The sequence below is a fragment of the Aulonocara sp. 'chitande type north' Nkhata Bay genome, linkage group LG5 (genome assembly GCF_057382095.1).
Source record: "Aulonocara sp. 'chitande type north' Nkhata Bay isolate Kocher_YH1m ecotype deep benthic linkage group LG5, A_spYH_male_GT1.1, whole genome shotgun sequence".
NCBI lineage: Eukaryota > Metazoa > Chordata > Actinopteri > Cichliformes > Cichlidae > Aulonocara > Aulonocara sp. 'chitande type north' Nkhata Bay.
In genome coordinates this window covers 4,754,294-4,772,840 of record NC_141348.1, presented here as the reverse complement: position 1 = coordinate 4,772,840, position 18,547 = coordinate 4,754,294, and the positions used below count along the sequence as shown (strand labels likewise).

Below are 18,547 nucleotides of genomic sequence, written 5' to 3'. Positions count from 1 at the left end.
TTCCTAATCAAGTACCACTGACACATAAGGACGTGTCGGTTTCCCTTCAGCCAACATGTCATCATTTAGTTTGAAGGTCTAAGGCTGTCTTCACCAGAAACTGTGCCAAGCAGTAGTGTGGATGACACAACTGTCACTGTGCCGTTGGATACTTCGCTCAGTATACATTCATGTTTGATCTGTTCAGCAGGTCACAAACTTGTCAGAATAAAAAATACTTATATAATCATCTTCTACCATCTTTTCCTTCTCAGCTCAGAAAGTGTTGCTTTTTTCCTTCCTGCTTCTTCATTTTTTGTTTTTATTTTTTGGCCTTGAATTTGCTTTGGTCATGTTTTTTCTTTCAGTTTTTGCTTGTTTTTGTTTGCTAAAATGTATCCACACATATATACACATATACATATATATATATATTGCAAATGTCCTTTGCTATAAAGCGTGGCCGTTCTGAGAGTGTAGATTGTGTCCTCTGGGGTGAGCGTCTGAACACACAAAAGGAGATAAGAACATCTTACCTTTGCATCCTTCAAATGCACTCTTTTTTCTTCTGTCATGCTACTGGTTTAATAACAAGGTTAATGCTAGCGTACAGCTGTGTATAACTATGCATGAAGTTCTCCTGCCTGTTAAAATCTGTTAGGAGACATCAGAGATGAAATCAAGCATGCAATACAGATGCTGCCCAGATTTCATTTTTAAATACTTTAGCATGCACAGTGTCATAGTTAAAGGACATGTTTGTTTATTTGGGTTTTCAAATTATTTCTGAGAAGATGCTGCCTGGATTATTGTGTGTGTGTGTGTGTGTGTGTGTGTGTGTGTGTGTGTGTGTGTGTGTGTGTGTGTGTGTGTGTGTGTGTGTGTGTGACCAGAGCTCATTATCTGAGACCTGCACGACGAAGCTTGTTTGGGGTTTATCTTCAGGGTTGACCTTGGCTTTTCAGTGCTACATAAGCAGTCGGCTACTCCCTGCTCTGTACTACACAGCCTGCTGCAGAGCAGAGATGCTACTGATGAAGAAATGCTCGTGAACACTGTGCCACCCTTCCTGCAGATTCTCTCACACAGCAGATAGTGCTGAGCCTTTTTCTTTTTCGGCTGCAAACAATCTTACAAAAATGTTATTGTTGTATGGGCATTAATAGGCTGTATGATCCTACAGGAGGCCTACTGTAGGATCATACATCTTCAACCAGCCCTTATTTCTTTACATTTTGCTTCCACTAGATTTTCTTCCACTGGTCTTAAGTTTTAAAACATCACCTAGTTGACAACCAGTGTTCTGTACATGTAAGAGATAAAGAACCAATATGAAATCCTGTCTTTATTTTAAAGTTTAATATGTGTATTTATTTATTTAGATAAAAAATACATCAGAGAGCAACCTGGGGTTGGTATGTTGCCACGATTTGACATGCAGACTGGAGCAGCCAGGGATTAAACCACTAACCCTCCCCATTAGTTGATGACCTGCTCTCCTTGAGCCACAACCAGGAGGTAACTTTTCTAATAAACCATTGTTAAGGAAAGGAAATGGGGAGAAAAGGCTGAGATATGCCAGATTACATAAGACCTGGATTGAAAAGCAGCAGGTTTCTGAGCCTAATTTTGACATTTTTGTCTGAAATTGTCATTAATATGTATGGACGAAGTCAAGAGAGATGTGCAGCAGTGAGCAGGTGCCTGTAAAACATGCAAGAGGCTCTGTCACAGTGTAGGGCTGTATTTCAGCCAGTGGTGATGGGCTCTTCCCAGAAATGATGGAATTATGAACACAGAGAAGTACTTTCAGATTTTAATCAACTACACAGTGACATCTGGAATCTGATTGGCAACAGCTTCATTTTTCTGCATAATGAGCCCAAAGACACGGCCACTGCAGTAAAAGCATAGCTGGATAGACACTGTGGAAGAGTATCAGTGGTGGACTAGTCTCTCCTGGACTTCAGCATGAATTGTGTAGAGTGGGATCATCTCGACAGAACCAAAGGCAGATAGAGGAGCACTCTCCAGTGTCTTTCAAGAAGCCTGGGAAACCATCCCTGAGGACGACTAAACGCTACAAGACTAACAACTAAACAACTAAGGACTACAGAAGGCTTAGGTAACAGAGTTCAGGCTGTGCTGAACAATGGAAGCGGTCATTGACTAGTGTTTGTTTGTACCAACTCTGTTTTCCCCTGTAATTGTGTACTTTTCAGTCATCTTTCCATGTTTCAATAAACTGCTACACCTATTTCCCATTTTTCCCAGCAAAGTGTAAAGAAATGGGGGCAGCTCAGGACCCTTGCACAGTCCTGTGTTTGTACTTGCTGAGCTTCTTTAAAATCTGCTCCTACATTTGAGTTTAGTTTCCATATTTCTTCTTCACTTGTTCTTAGACTGTGAAACAGCATTGGAGCTGAAAGAACAATTCAGTTCAGTTTTATTTATGTAGCACCAAATCACCACAAGACTCAAGTCAAGGTCCTTTAGGTGCTGAGACCGTACAGTCTGACAACGCCCCCCTGTGACCATCGTGGGAAGGAAAAACTATTTTAACAGGAAGAAACTTCAAGCAGAGCCTCAGGGAGGGGGTGGGGTGAGGACAGGGGGGCAGGACGAAAGACACATTGTGGAAGAAACCAAGAGATTAATAATAACTAATGATTAAATGCAGTAGAGGTGTATAAACACATACTGCAGCATAACTAAGGGAGGATTCAGGGTCACCTGGTCCAGCCCTAACTATATGCTTTAGCAAAAAGGAAAGTTTGAAGCCTAATCTTGAAAGTAGAGATAGTGTCTGTCTCCTGAATCCAAACTGGAAGCTGGTTCCACAGAAGAGGGGCCTGAAAACTGAAGGCTCTGCCTCCCATTCTACTTTTAAATACTCTAGGAACAACAAGTAGGCCTGCAGAGCGAGAGCGAAGTGCTCTAATAGGGTGATATGGTACTACAAGGTCATTAAGATAAGATGGGGCCTGATTATTTAAGATGTGAAGAGAAGATGTTTCCAAAGCTCTCACACATGGATGTGGTGTATGCTGGCTTCTTTGTACATGCCTCTAGTGAAGGACTTGTTGAAGGCAAGCTTAAAGAGCATTAGTGAATAATTTAGTCCTGGTGCAAATATGGGGTAAGTGTTTTTTTAAGAGGGGCATATATGGCAGCAAAATGGGTTGAATCAATACTCCCACTGATACAGTTGGCAGCTTAAGAACTCAAAGGATTGCTGTACTGTCAGACCTTTGGGCAACAATTGCAAACTACATTGATAACTTCAGATAATAGCAGTGTGCTGCATGTGTGCTGTATATGTTCTAAAACAGACCCGGTCTAGTTGTTTGAGGAAAAGATATTCAGCCAACTTATCTGCCAAAAATAAAGAGAAACATCAAAAAACATTAAACTTACAAAAAACATTTGCCTCTTCTTTACATCTTTACTTTCCCCTTATAGTGTGTTACAGGGTCCTGAAGCTAAACAGGTCCACCTGATGCTATTGTGAGAGCCTGGAGCCGTTTGAGCTTCTAACATTGCTGTTTCATTGCCCCTGCAGCAGCGACGAGGACAACAAGCCTCTGCAGGGCAGCCAGACTTCACTGGATGGCAACGTAAAGGAAAGCGACGACAGCCTGGTGGACTACGGCGAGGGAGGAGACGGGCAGTTCAACGAAGACGGTTCTTTCATCGGCCAATACACAGTGAAGAAGGACAAGGACGAGACGGAGGGCAACGAGAGCTCCGAGGCCACTTCGCCTGTGAATGCCATCTACTCGCTGGCATAGCGGCTCAACAGCGCACACGGGGAACTTGGACTCTCTGATTTGTTATGATAGAACCACACACATGATTCTATGAGTATATGAAACACATTACACACAGTGAAAGCAGCAGTGGCACCAGTCTGGAGACTGTCTAGGCTCTCCTCTGCAGGTAACGTGGAAAAAGATGCGACCACAAGCCTTTAATCTATTTTTCCAGTTCTAACAATATGGTCCATGGACACATCTGGAGAAAGTGAACGATGCTCGTTTTCCTTTGCGCTCTGCCTGCCCTTTACCCACACAGACTTGAAGTGTGCCTTCGGGAGGCATCAAACGTTCTTTAGAGATTTTTTGGTTTGTGACTCAGCTCTGCTTCCCGATAACCTCCCCCGTGCCCGGCATACCTCTGCGTAACCAAGTAAAGTAGTCACAGAGGTTAAATATACATACACACTCTGGCCACATCCTGTAACATATCAGCTTCTAACCATAGGATGCCGGCAGATATGTTTATCATATTGATATTTAGGCAATGAAAGATTTTAGTTTTTCCACAGCTGATAGAGGAGTCCGTGAAACTTAACGAATGCTGTATAAAGTCCTGGCACACATTTTAGTGCCCTGCAAATCTATGCACTATCACCTCCTTCATACCATTTTTGGTTCCATCTGGTTAGTAAAAGTACACATTGTGGGCTTCTTTTTAGCAGGTTCAGTCCCAAGGTGGTTTGCCTTGGACTTTGTTGCAGGTGTTCCCTCTTATCCTGTGTTGCAGTTGTTCAAAATGCTTTTGCTGGGTAAAGTTGTTTCATGCTTTGTGCTCAGTTACAGTATGTGGTTAATTAAACCCAACGTTGTTCTGAAGCATGGTCATAAACTTAGTGCGAGAGAAATGTGATAGGTTTGCTCGAGAAACACCAGCGCACTAAAAAACAGTGAATTCCCTAATTAGCATGTGGGCTTGTGCTACATTCATGTCTAGCTGACAGGGTTCGAGGACAATGGTTCCCACACTAATATGGGAATCATCGCCATCATGTTATTGGAATGTGGGAAAAACTGCAAAAGGAAGAAGTTTGAATTCAGTGTGTCCTGCCGTGAACGTAATCGTGAAAGACACTGGAAATGTCCAGTCTGCTATCCAAAGACAGTTTAGTCTGTGAACTCGAGGAGGTGTGGATCAAACTGCCAACCTTGCAGTTATTGGATGAGCTCATCAAAGCACAAGCTGACTGGTCAGTCACAGTCCTGGATCAATATTCTTCTGATATTGCAGGACAACTGTGAGGCTCCTTAATTCTGTTGACTTTGTTAAAGAGTTACATCCAATCAGGTAAACTGGCAGTTTTGAAAGTGTGTTTTAGAACCAGGCCAAATGTATGGTGGTCACACAGGGACATATTTCAACTGAAAGAAAATATTCTTCTGCCCCTCTTTAGCACTGCGAGTGTCAGGTTAGCATCTTCGTTTTGTCTCCTGGGTCATGAATGTAGCACCAGAAGTCATGATCCATAAGCCGTGTCCACACTAACCTTTGTGCGTCCAGCTTCACTCCGGCTGTGCAGACATCAGTACCACACACTGTATACAATGACCTCCAGTACTCACTGTTACTGGAACAGCCACACGTGTTGATCTGAAAGAGTCCACATAGATACGTTCAATTATTTTATTTTTTGCCTTGAGGTGCTTTATATTGCAAGCTACAACATGGGCGAGCGAAGGCCAACAATCACATGATGTAGATAAGGTGCATCCTAATCAGTGAGGTAAGTGCACTGCACTCTGTGCAGCCTGACCCCACCTGCACAGAGGGACCTCTTTGGATCTTTATGAACTTGATCCGTTTCTTATCGCTCCAAAAAGACATAATTACAAAACACTGCTACGTGATACAAATGATTTAAAGAATGAAAAGTACAATTCACAGCCACAAATGAAAGTTATCCGCTTCATTTGATGTTTTTGAGGTTCACTCCTGCTGCAGTTACTGAAGCTACTATTAACCCCTGAGTGCTACATCAAACAGGCGGACATTTGGAATATTTATTTGGTATTTATTACATGATGTGGAAAGCATTAATATATTAGTTCTTAATTTAATTCACTTCATCTTTATGTACAACTGAGCCAAACTACCGATGGCTACAGAATAAAGTTATTGTTCATCGCGAGAGGCATCAACACACAACTGTATCTTCAACATATTTTTCTAGCAGCTACGTTTTCTGCTGTACCGACGTCTCTGTCCATCCTTATACTCATGCTGTGTTACTGTTACTCTGTGTTGTTGTTCAGACTTAAGTAGCATAACCTTTCCATCATTCTGAGAATGAATCGATGTGTGTTCATTATTGCAGATTATTTGGTATTTATTTTGTACATCAGAGTCCTGAAAGAAAATCCTACCTTTGTAAATATTGAAGACTTGACCCCCACCCGCCCAATGAGTCACAAATCTGCATCCACCAAGCAGCTGTAGTGGTGCAGTCTGTCCTGCACCTTTGTTATGTAGCTTGGATTAATCTTTGCACTCTGAGGAAGAGTCATCCCTTTGCGTTGTCATATACGGACTGTGGCAAGCCTTCTCAGGTGATGGCTTGGTTTGTGTTGTGAAACATGTTCGATTCTACTGTGTTCAAAGTAACAGCTCCTGCAGCGTACTACCTGAGTTACACAAACTACTACAAGACCTGAGAACATGAATTTCCTGAGGTCCCCTCCTTGTCTCAGATAGAGGCTGGATACACAGGCATGACATGTGTCTCATTACAGGGGTCAACAACTTTGACCCCTGTAATGTATTCCACTTTGTTTGTTGGTCTTTGTTCCCCATTACAACTCTTCTCAGGTGCTCTTTGTCAACTTGTAAATCTGCATATCCACAAAAACCTTGGTAAGAAGTCTTAAACTGGGGAAAATCATTCATTTTCTGAACTTCCTCTTTCTTAATGTGTCCTAGTGTGAGACGGCCAATTAACTGCAGCCCCAAACCTGACGTGTTTCAAACGATCCACAGCAAACAGGTACAGTGTGATATCAGACCACATCAAAATAACACTTCCACAATCCTCAGCTGATACACTTACACTGCAGAATGAAACGGTTTTACTAGTTTTGATCTCTGTAACAAAGACCAAAGGGATGTTTGTCATGATGATATATAATCAACACTAAGCGTTCGGTAAAACTAACATTTAAACGGCGTGTTCTCTTCTGTCTAGAATCCGTTGACAGCTCTCTCTCGAGCACTGTACAGATGAACCTTGGCAGTGTTAATACAATACAGAGTTGGACGAGCTGCCTGCTAATGGCTGCAGTAAGAGGCAAGCCTTTCTAATTCAGTCAGTTTGATTTGTTAAAGCAAACTCAACACTTCATGTGTACACTGAAGGACACGTGAAGGACACTAAAGGAGTAAAACTCCTCAATCATTTCATGCAATGGGAAAGCCTTTAATCTTCCTGTGAGATGTTTGCCTGCATACTGTATGCAAAAACACTGAACGAGACCAGACAACCACAAAGCCAGGCAGATCAGCATCCACATCTATTGGAGATAAAGAATCTGAATTTCAGGAGTGGGACATGCCTCCAAACATGCTCCTTCTGGTTCTTTTCTACATATGACTCCCCCACTTCTGGTTTTCATGCCCCACCCTCACCTCTTCACTTCTCATCAGTACACAGATCTGCCATGGAAACAGGGCATGTGTTTTTGGACTTTGATGGGAATATTTGTATTCTTTTAATAATTTACCTTGAGTGTTTTTGCCAGGCTGTCTCTATCCCCATCTGTGCTACATCCAAGTGTTAGCTACAGTTATCCTTCTTGTGATGTAGCACAATGCCACTTGAAATTGATTGAAGTTACCTGCTTAGCAGGGCGCCAGGTTAAAAACAGTTGTAGAGGATTTTCATGAAACACATGCTTATTTGCTTCCTACAGTGGGTTTAGAAGTTGACCCAGACCACCTGCTGCTAACGTCTGCAGAGGAGAAGGCCACTTTACTTATGATAGACCTTGTGGCTCCAAAGTGAAATTTGAGTTTGAGCATCTCTAAAACAGAGCCCAGTAGTTTCCTTCTCATTGCTGATCTTATATTTCTCACAGTACGTCCCAGTCATCTGTCCTCTCTCCTGAATGTTAAAGCAGTGTCCTCTGAGTTTTAATCAGCAGGATGACTCCTCCCATGCTGTACTGTGTTGACTAGCAGGACGCTGCTTGTGAAACTGACACAGACAGTGAGACAGAGCACTGGAAGAGCAATATTTGGTTGAAGAGCAGGTCTGAATTGTATCACTGGAACTGGAAATCTTTGCTAAAAACCATCACACACACCACTCCTTACTCGCTCTGCTGCTGCCCATCCACCAACCTCCACTGGTGGACCACAGCAGGGATGCTGGCAACAACAAAAAAACAAAGGTATACAAAGCTTCGTGTGTGTCTACACATCAGTTTATGGTGCACAAAGACCAAGCTTCTTTTTCTTCACTCTTCACATTATCTTAGCTCACCTTTAATTGGGGATGAAAATAGTCAATGTGTATTTTTACAGCCTTTGCTTTTCCTTCAGTTTAAAATGCTGCAAAGTGTCAGAACTTACTGGTGCACGTTTCCAGCTGGATTTTTCACAACTGCGTCATATTGGCATCTTCTTGTTTTTACCATGTGTATCAGAGCAGCGTGTTCACACCTTGCTTCTACATGCAGCATAACAGCTTTTGTAAGGTACATCTACTCTACAGGAAATGGCTTAAATATATTCACCATGTATGCGTGTATGATGACATGTTGCAACTTCTGCTAGTGCGCCTTCTTTATAGTAAAGCTATCTCCTTTTCTCTACCTCCTGACTTGGTTGTCATCCTTGTTTCTGTACTTCTGTGCAGCATAGATTTAAAGCAGTAGACTTTCCTATGGAAGAATTGATTATTTCATCCTAATTCATTATATTAATAGTAGAAAACACCACATGTTTCTACTGATACATAACCCAAAATCTTTGTCTTCATTTACAGGCTCCCTCTAGGAGAGCTGGTGATGGTCAAGCTAGCTCCTCTGGTGGCCTCTTGAGGCTGGCTCTAAAACAAAGTCTCAAGTTAAACTGACCAATGTCACAGAAATAAAAGTGCATCATTACAAACTGTTACAAAACCAAAACTATTTTACTGCTTTGCACTTTGTGTTTGGCTCTCCCTTTTTAAAAGCTGAAAAAGGCTTAAAGTCGGGAACATTTCTACGTGTGCGGCAAAAGCCCTGTTCCACTAGTACCGACTCGGTTTCCATCAGGTGGTCATAACTTTTCTAGGATCTACTCGGCCGGGCTCCGAGTCATCTGAGGTGAACTGACAATGTGACATCAGCAGACTGCATGCTATCGAATGGTTGGTCAGTGGCGTCACTCAATGAGTCATGAGAGCACCTCCTTCACCAAAATCAAAATCTTCAAAAAAAAAACATTTTTGAAAGCAGACAATGACAGAAATAAAAACCCAAAACACACAGTCTGACAAAAAGACATACACCATACAGCAGGTATACCATTGCGCTGACGTCCTCCACGTGACTTTCAGCTGTGGGTGCCACAATGACCCCACACACGTCAGTTGTTACTAGATTGTAATGGAAAATGTCTGAAACAGAACTGAGTCCAGTCGAGCTCGTGTTGGTAGGTACCAGTGAAGCTGTAAGTGATGGTGGTCTTTTAGGCCTGACGTCTACCAAATTTTTACTTTCTGAACCAGCCTCTCTTTGACTTTTTGGAATAGTATCATTTAGAGTAAAGATCACTTTAGATTTTTGTGCTTCAGTTTTCACGAGTGATTTTTTATTATTAGTCTGTTAGGTGATGCATGCAGTATATGGAAGGAACTTGGCAGTTATGGTCATTGTAGGGTCTAAAAGAGATGATACTGGACACAGTTTCAAAGATGAAACTTCCTGAAACCAGTGGGTGACATCATGGTGACGTCCATATATTCCACTAATTTACAACAGTCATCTCAAGATGCTTTATGTTGTAAGGTTAAACCCTGCAACATGAGTAAGAAACTCAAGCAATCACACGGCACCTTGTGAGAAAGCACTTGGTTATAGGAGAATCTCCAAAAGCTGACTGTGTTCATCTGGATGTTTTCAGTGGGAGAAACGTTTCATCATCATCAGGTGACGTCTTCAGTCTCAGCTGACTGCAGGTTTCAATCCTATAAACAGGACATTTGCATAATGACTGAAACCAGGAACAATGGGCTGGGAGGTCAGTTCAACTTTTGGAGATTTACTTACCTGGATGATTGAGCATGCATCAAGATGTGATAGGAGAATATTCCCTTTTAACGGGAAGAAACCTCCAGCAGATCCAGACTCACGGAGGGGCAGCCAGCAGGTGCCAGCGGGGGGTGAGGAGAAGAGACCAAGGGCAAACTATGGGAGAGAGTCACAGACGTTAACAGTTACAGTAGTGACACATATAAACACAAACTGAACAAAGATGAGTGTTGGGTCGGCGCTTCCACAGGCCCCGCTGGTTTAGAGACTTATTCCCGTTAACGAAGCAAGACGAACAGCTCAACCGGATTTTCACATGCTAGCAAGGGGAACCGGACGGCAGCAGTCAGTGTCAAGCAAGTCCAAAGAACCAGCTTTCCCCACAGCCTTTTATTTCTGTGACACACAGGTTACACAAACACGGGGCGATCGTGGCTCAAGAGTTGGGAGTTTGTCTTGTAATCGGAAGGTTGCCGGTTCGAGCCCCGGCTCGGACAGTCTCGGTCGTTGTGTCCTTGGGCAAGACACTTCACCCGTTGCCTACTGGTGGTGGTCAGAGGGCCCGGTGGCGCCAGTGTCCGGCAGCCTCGCCTCTGTCAGTGCGCCCCAGGGTGGCTGTGGCTACAATGTAGCTGCCATCACCAGTGTGTGAATGGGTGGATGACTGGATATGTAAAGTGCTTTGGGGTCCTTAGGGACTAGTAAAGCGCTATATAAATACAGGCCATTTTACCCATTGTAACCCCCCCCTATGGTGCATCATAAACCCTAAGGCATTGAGTGTGCGTGTATGTGCACGCATGTGCACGTGAGTGTGTGTGTTTGTTTTTGGGGGTGTGACCTCCTGCTCACCAAAAGGGTCATAAAGACAGGAAGTTTACTAAACAAGAAAACTGAACAGTCACCTGGATGTGTCCCTATAATAAAACACTACTGCCTCCCCCTCCATTCAACAGGCTGGGGAGGGGGTCAGAAACAAAGGAATCTCTTTGATCATACAGTTTGAACCAAGACTTACAAATGTAACTAACACATGACAACATTTAACAATTTCAACCTAACAATGAGTACTGAAGAAACACGTGGTAGACCATGGAAGCCCCACAGCTGCCTATTGCAGCATAAAGGAAAGTTTTAAGCACAATCTCGACCCTGGAGATAGTGTCTGTCTCCTGAATACAAACTGGGAACTGCTTTAATAGTAGAGAGGCCTGAGAGTTGAATGCTCTGCCTCCCATTCTGCTTTTGAAAACAGTCCACAGTCTCTGAATGAAGTGATCTGTTTGGATAACAAGGTACTGTGAGGCCTTTAAAAATGTTAACAGGATGCCAAGTGTTGGGTTTATCTAGGCACAAACCCCGCTGGAACACGAGCCCAACTAACTGCATGACAAAACAAGGCAAGACAGAGCTCTTTGTCTTTGTGGCTCGCGAGGGAAGTCAGCCAAAGCTGAGGATAAGATTCCTTCACCTGAACTCAACCAACTTCAACTGATTCCTTCACTGCAGCTCTTTTTATTGTGAGAAAGCAATCATTCATGAATATGCAATTACAAATACAAGTGACATTCTTAAGCAGGCATCTCTGAACATCAGTGTCTGTATTCTGTCTGTGCGTGTGTGTGTTTCCAGCCTGAATATATATTTCTAAGCATAAATGATTATGTTTCTAAGAACAAATTCTAAATTCTTGTTTAAAACAATTACGAGCATTGTTTCTCCTGATGCTCCTTGTGCACCAGTTCAATCAACCACTGAATGCAATGAGTTTATGAACTATTTCACAGATAAGGTCACTGCCATCAGGTCTAATATCTCCATCATCTTCTCAATATCAAACTTACAACTTGCTCTCCTCTGATGTCTTGTAATGTAACAGGAGTAAAAGAGGACCAAGTATCAGAGGCCTGCTTTGTCATATAAAACAGACTTCAAGCCCCCTTGATGTCCTTCCATCTTCACTTTTCACTAGTGTGTTTGATTCAGTTGGCCCCTGTATTGTGGAAATGATAAATACTTCTCTTCACACTGGCTCAGTCCCCAGCTTCTTTAAACAAGCTGTTGTTGAGCCAATATTAAAGAAACCCCAGCTGGATCCATCTCTTCCTAACAGTTATAGGCCAATATCCAAACTGCCTTTTATATCGAAGATTTTAGAAAAAGTAGTACTAGAACAACGTAACTATTTCCTGGATAAAAATGCTGTTATGGACACTTTCCAGTCTGGTTTTCGTAAATTGCATTCCACTGAAACGGCCTTACTTAGAGTATCTAGTGATATCTTGATGGCAGCAGACTCTGGAGAGCACACAGTGCTGGTCCTGATCTCAGCTCTGCTTTTGACACTGTAGATCACAGCATCATGATAAACAGACTCGAGAACTTGTTTGGGATTACTGGTGTTGTTTTAAAATGGTTTATATCATATCTGTCTGAGAGATCTTTTACTGTTTGCATGAATCATGTCACGTCAGAATCAACAGTTTTGCCATGTGGGGTACCTCAGGGATCTGTCCTGGGTCCAATTCTCTTTTTACTTTATGTATCTCCCCTAGGCCAAATTATTAAGCGCTATAAATATATCTCCTATCATCTCTATGCTGACGACATCCAACTATACTGTTCCTTCAAAATGTCTGAGTTTTATAAATTGTCTAATTTAAGTAATTGCCTGACAGAAATCAACAAATGGTTATATGACAATTTCCTCCAACTAAACTCTGATAAAACAGAAACCCTAATTATTGCTCCAGACCACATGGTCCCAGAAATCAGGCAGCGTATCAGCTTCTTAGACCCTTCTGTAAAATCAAGCCTCAGAAACCTCGGTGCCATGTTTGACAGCTCGATGTCGCTCGAGCAGCTGGTCCGAAACTGTTTTTATCATTTACTGAATATTTCTAAACTCAGACTAATGGTATCAAAGCTTGAACTTGAGATGATTATTCATGCTTTATTTCTTCTCATTTAGACTATTGTAACGGCCTTTTTACTTGTTTTAACAAATCAGCCTTAAATCGTCTTCAGACTGTGCAGAAGGCTGCAGCACGTCTCTTAACAGGCACCAAGAGAAGATCGCATATCACTCCAGTCTTGGCCTCCCTTCACTGGTTGCCTGTAAGTTTTAGGTTTCATTTTAAAATTGTAGTTCTAACCTTTAGGGCCCTGCATGGTCAAGCTCCTCAATATTTATCTGACCTGCTGAAACCACATACATCTTCTTGGGCTTTAAGGTCATTAGATCAGAGACTGCTGCTGGTATCGCGCACTCGTTTTAAAACTCGTGGTGATCGGGCCTTTCAGACGGTGGCACCACGGCTGTGGGATTCTCTCCCACTGTCTCTTCGCTGCACGGACTCCACTGATTCTTTTCAGAAACAGCTGAAGACATTTTTATTTAGAAAAGCATTTTATTAATTTGTTCTTATGCTGTTTTTATAGTTTTATTGTTTTACATTGTTTTATTTACTGTTACACTGTTTTTATATTTCCATTTCCTGTGTTGTAAAGCACTTTGTGATTTTTATCTGTGAAAAGCGCTATATAAATAAATTTTACTTGCTTACTTACAAATGACAATATAAAAACATCAACATTCCCTCCTCTTTGTCATTTTGCAAAGCCTTTCAGTGTTATATTGCATCAGCATCGCGCCACTTACATTTTAACATTTTTAGCGCATGCATCATTTTAAACACGTTTCGGCCATGCCATCCACATCACCTTGCTGCAACAGAATATAGTTAGTATAGGTGTCAGCAATCATTTTATTTATCATTGAGCGCAAATATGCAACCTGTGAACAAACAGAACAAAATCAGTAGTACAACAACAGGAGTCAAGACTTTCAAGAATGTATGCCACGGTGGTCCAGACATCAACCAGGCTGTCCAGCCTTGTGGGCTGTCTCTTCCTGGTGCGTGTTCTGCCACATATCTCTGCAGAGCGGTTAAATTCTGCAGTGCTTACACACTTCTTGTGATGCTGTTATCAGGTCCAATGTCAGTCGGTTCTGCAGTACCATTGTCCGTATGGCTTTCTGCTCCTTTGCTAGGGCTGTCCCAAGGGTTTTGGTCAGATTTATGTCTCAGTAGGGCGTATCGGTTGATCTCCACATGATCACGCACCTCTGCGACTCCAACATTTGGGACTAGGCTTTGGAAGAATTTGGAATTCTCGTGGCACTCCAGTATCCACCGTCACCCCGAATGCGTTTGGTGAGGCCATATTTATCTCACATTTATTCTGGTTTCTTGGGTGGTTTTCCAGCCTATCCATGAAGAATATGTGGTCTGACAGTTTAACCAGGGTGCACAGCCCGCCCCATCCTGCTAGGAGTGAGAGAAAAGCTTTGTGTCCGCACAGGAAGTACCAGTCGGCTAGGACTTGTGTTCCCTTTGGGGTCTGGGCCATGGATGAGCATCTGGTTAAGTTTTGTTGGTTGTCCTTAAGTGGGAACTGCCATGAGGTATTCCAAGATTTTCCTATCGTTGTTCAGTAAGAATGGGTACAGTTACATAGTCGTCCTGGTAGCCATCATTCGTTGAACCGTTTCCAGCGAGACAAACGGGCAAGGTTGTGTCTTTGAGGTGATTCAGTAGCACTAGATTGGGTAGTGGCTCCTGGACCTGTGGCCAACCCAACAGGTCATCATTCGAGACCCATTTCTCTGTTGTGCAGTTTTTCCAGCCTTGGATTGTGGAGCCATACGCGACCATGTTTAGTGGGGTCGAGAAGTCAGTGTTCTTCCTGTAAATCCAGGGTGTGTGGCCATTAGTTACTGTTGGAGCTATTTGTTCTTTATTTTTGTTTTTGTTCTTATTTTTGAAATTAGTTAAAGTTTGTTAGTTTACTTATATTTTGGGGTTTATTTGTCGGTTAATATTTTGTTTTAAATGATTTGTTTGTTTGTTGTTATTTTGTTAAATTAGTCAGTAAAAGCTGTAGGGCCATTTTGTTTCTATAAATAAAGAGACTGGTATAGGACCAGCATGCATTGGGGTGGGCCTATGGTTTTTTACCAGAGCAGGAGAAGCAGCAGGAAGGATCTTGTTATTGCTTGCCAAGATGGATAAATAAACCAAAACTCTCAACAAAAATGTTTGGACAATGGACTTCTTTTGCCTGCGTACGAAATATTACCTCAGTGCAGCAGTGGCTTGTGGACTTTAAGTTGTGGGACGTTTGATCTTACAAAAGTAAAGGAATTGCCACTACATAAAGTAAAAAACCTTCCCGTGGACAAAGGAATAATCCTTCATTAATGGATATAAGGATTTCAAGGATCACCGTCGAACTCGAATAAAAGATATTGGATCGTCTGGTGAGTAATCCAGACGGATGTGATGTTGAGGCCTGGATCAACATGTCACTCGTTCATCAAAGCTGGTGAGTGATAATATTGTTTAAGCCGTAAAGGAAAACGGTGAAGCTATTGGAGTTTAAAGACATAATTTCACTACAAAGACTGATGAACTGAGTTTTGATGTACTAAATTGGTGCAAAATTGGATCGCTAATTGAAACATGCCAACGCCCTCTGTGGAAATGTTTGTCCGCTGCAAAAGGCAGGTAAATGGATGTCATGTTTGTACTTTAGGCTATGGACTCTCAGTGTGCTGTGCATCTTTATAAAGTTTGAAATAATCCAAGAAGACAATAAAAATGTCGGATATTAAGAGTAAACGAGAGGATGACACTGCGTTAAATTTACGCCAAAAGGTTTGGATTTGTATATAAAGACATGCCAAGAAAAGCGCAGTTCAATGTGTAAGCAAGCATCTAAGTACATGGGGAAAACTTCCGCTTTAATGACCTCATATGAGAACGTTAAGGAAGTGTCTTCTGAATTTGGGAAGTTTATTAAATGCTATCAAGATGCAAACGTTTTGCAAGAATCCTTTTTAAGTTTGCCACTGCCAGAAGATGAAGTGAAAAGGCAAGTTGCACATTTTCAGTCGAAGGTGACAGCATTCTCTGTTTTTATGGACAAAGTAAAGGTTTGGTTGCAGGAGGCGGGCGAGCCGTATACTGAACAAAGCAATACTGTTCGCAATGATAAAGCTGTTGAAAGTTTGGATGAAATAAAACCTGAAGACAGTGTCTCTAATATCTCAAGTGTAAAACCACCTTCAAAAACCTTGTCACAGCAAAGTCGAATTTCATCAACATCTTCCGCATGCATTAAAGCTGCGGCTGACAAGGCAGCGCTCATGGAGCGACTCGCTGCATTAAAGAAAAAACATTCTATCGAAGCGCAAGAGGAAAAACTGAGAAAAGAAAAGGAGAAACTGAGAAAAGAAAAGGAGACATTATCCTTGGAAACAGAGCTGGCAGCCACTAATGCAAAGCTTCGTGTCTTAAAAATAAATTCAGTTTGTAGCTCTGAGCATTCTGGTGGAATGAACTCTTATTTTGAAAGAGGGCACGTACAAGAAGCGCCTAGTTTAAATCCTTGTGCCGATACATTTGTTCCAACATCAAGAGATTACTCTGGTATAAATTCTGCATCTGAATCACAAGTAATCGTACCTAGACAAAGTCAAACCCAACATCAGGTTGATGATTCAGCTCAAGTGACGCAGCAAACACAGCCTCAGTCTCCTACTTTGACTGGGAACTGCACGAAGGAGATTGTAAATATTATGCAAAAACAAAATGACATCACTACTTTGCTTGTAAAACAAAACTTATCTTCTGTCCTCCCCACCAGAAACATCCCTGTGTTTGATGGAGACCCTTTACAGTACAGATCATTTATGAATGCCTTTGAAAATGGAGTGGAAGCTAAAACTGATAACTGGAGCGACTGTTTGCATTTTTTAGAGCAGTTCACTAGGGGGCAGCCTAGGGATTTGGTGCATAGTTGTCAGCACTTACCTCCTGAGCAGGGCTATTCCACAGCCAAAGATCTTCTTGAAGAACATTTTGGGAACGAAAATAAAATTGCCTCTGCATATATGGAGAGGATTGTGAGTTGGGTACCTATTAAAAGTGAGGATGTGAAAGGTCTACAGTCATTCTCTCTTTTTCTTCAAGGATGTTTGAATCTAACACAGCAAGTTGTTTATATGAAGGAGTTGGATTTGCCCTCAAATATGAGAATGGTTGTTATGAAGCTTCCATACAAATTGAGGGAAAAATGGAGAGTTGTTGCCTATGAACTGCAGGAACAAAATGGTTACAGAGCAGTATTCACTGATCTGGTTGCCTTTATAATAAAACAGGTAAAAGTAGCATCAGATCCAGTGTTTGGCAACATCCAAGACTCACAATCTGGAAGCAGCTTTAAAGCTTCAAGTTCTACCAAGCAAAGAAAAAAGGAAGTAGTTTTGCCACTAATGTCAGTACAGTGCCAGGAATCAAAGCTCAATCAACTGGAAGCAGAACAACTTCCGCCGTTCTGCATAGTTGTTTGTTTTGTTCACACAGCAACCATTTACTAGAGAATTGTAAGCAGTTTAAAGCTAAAACGCATCAGGATAAGTTGACTTTTATCAAGGAAAGGGGAATTTGTTTTGGTTGTTTAAAAGTTGGTCACACAAGCAAAGACTGTAGGAGTCGTTTGGATTGCGACGTGTGTCACCAAAGGCACCCAGGGGTTCTTCATATAGAGCGAAAGGATCCAGGTGCGTCTTCGGAACAAACTCAACAGAGGACAAACTCTAATGTCAACTTTTCAACTGCAACCACTCAGACATGTGGGTATATTGGGGCTGGTCATGAAGTTGATGCAATTTTTTCTATAGTTCCAGTTCAAGTTAAGAGCCAAAAGAGCAATAAAATTGTGCAAACTTATGCGTTTTTGGATCCTGGAAGTTCAGGTACATTCTGTACAGAAACTCTGGCAAAAAGACTGAATGTAAAAGGTAAAAAGACCAATATCTTTTTGAGAACAATGAATCAAGATAGGATTGTTAGTACACAAGTTCTGTCTGGTTTGGAAGCAAATGATTTCATGCCATTGCCAGATGTTTTGACTCAAAAGACTATGCCAGTTTCTACAGTTAATATTCCCCAGCAAAGCGACATCGATCAGTGGCCTCATCTTAAACCTGTTAAACTTCACAACGTTAATGCAGATGTGGAGCTACTGATAGGCACTGATGCTTCCAATGTTTTGGAGCCATGGAAGGTGATAAACAGTGTGGGAGGTGGACCTTATGCTGTAAAAACAAAAGTTGGCTGGGTCATAAATGGTCCCCTGCGCACTGGAAGTAACAGTGGAAATAAAACCAACTGCACTGCTGTAACAGCCAATAGGATTTCTGTTGAGCGTCTTGAAGAAATGTTGATTAAACAGTACAATCATGATTTTAATGAAAGATCATCAGAGGAGCAGACTGAAATGTCTAGAGAGGATCTGTGTTTCATGGATATTGTTAGTAGTTCAATAAAGCTTATTGGAAATCATTATCACATTGATTTGCCTTTCAGGAGAGAAGGTTCCAGTTTGCCAAATAACCTCTGTGTCGCGGAGCAGCGTCTCCAGAGTCTCAGACGGAGATTTGAAAAGGATACTCATTA

The 18,547-nt window shown here is 41.9% G+C and overlaps 1 protein-coding gene across 9 annotated transcripts in view; it reads left to right on the top strand.

Annotated features, from left to right (window-relative positions):
• Positions 1 to 3,944, top strand: part of LOC147329745 (neurofascin-like) — a 51,849-nt gene extending 47,905 nt beyond the window's left edge. For 7 of the 9 annotated variants that reach the window (XM_086291026.1, XM_086291028.1, XM_086291030.1 and 4 more), the window contains one exon: positions 3,542 to 3,944. In XM_086291026.1, coding sequence (XP_086147152.1) covers positions 3,542 to 3,770 — 229 coding nt within the window. In that variant the 3' untranslated portion in view covers positions 3,771 to 3,944. The remainder of the gene's footprint in view (positions 1 to 3,541) is intronic. The other 2 variants (XR_015128995.1, XR_015128997.1) reach the window with 2 other exon arrangements.
• Positions 3,945 to 18,547: the final 14,603 nt, after the last annotated feature.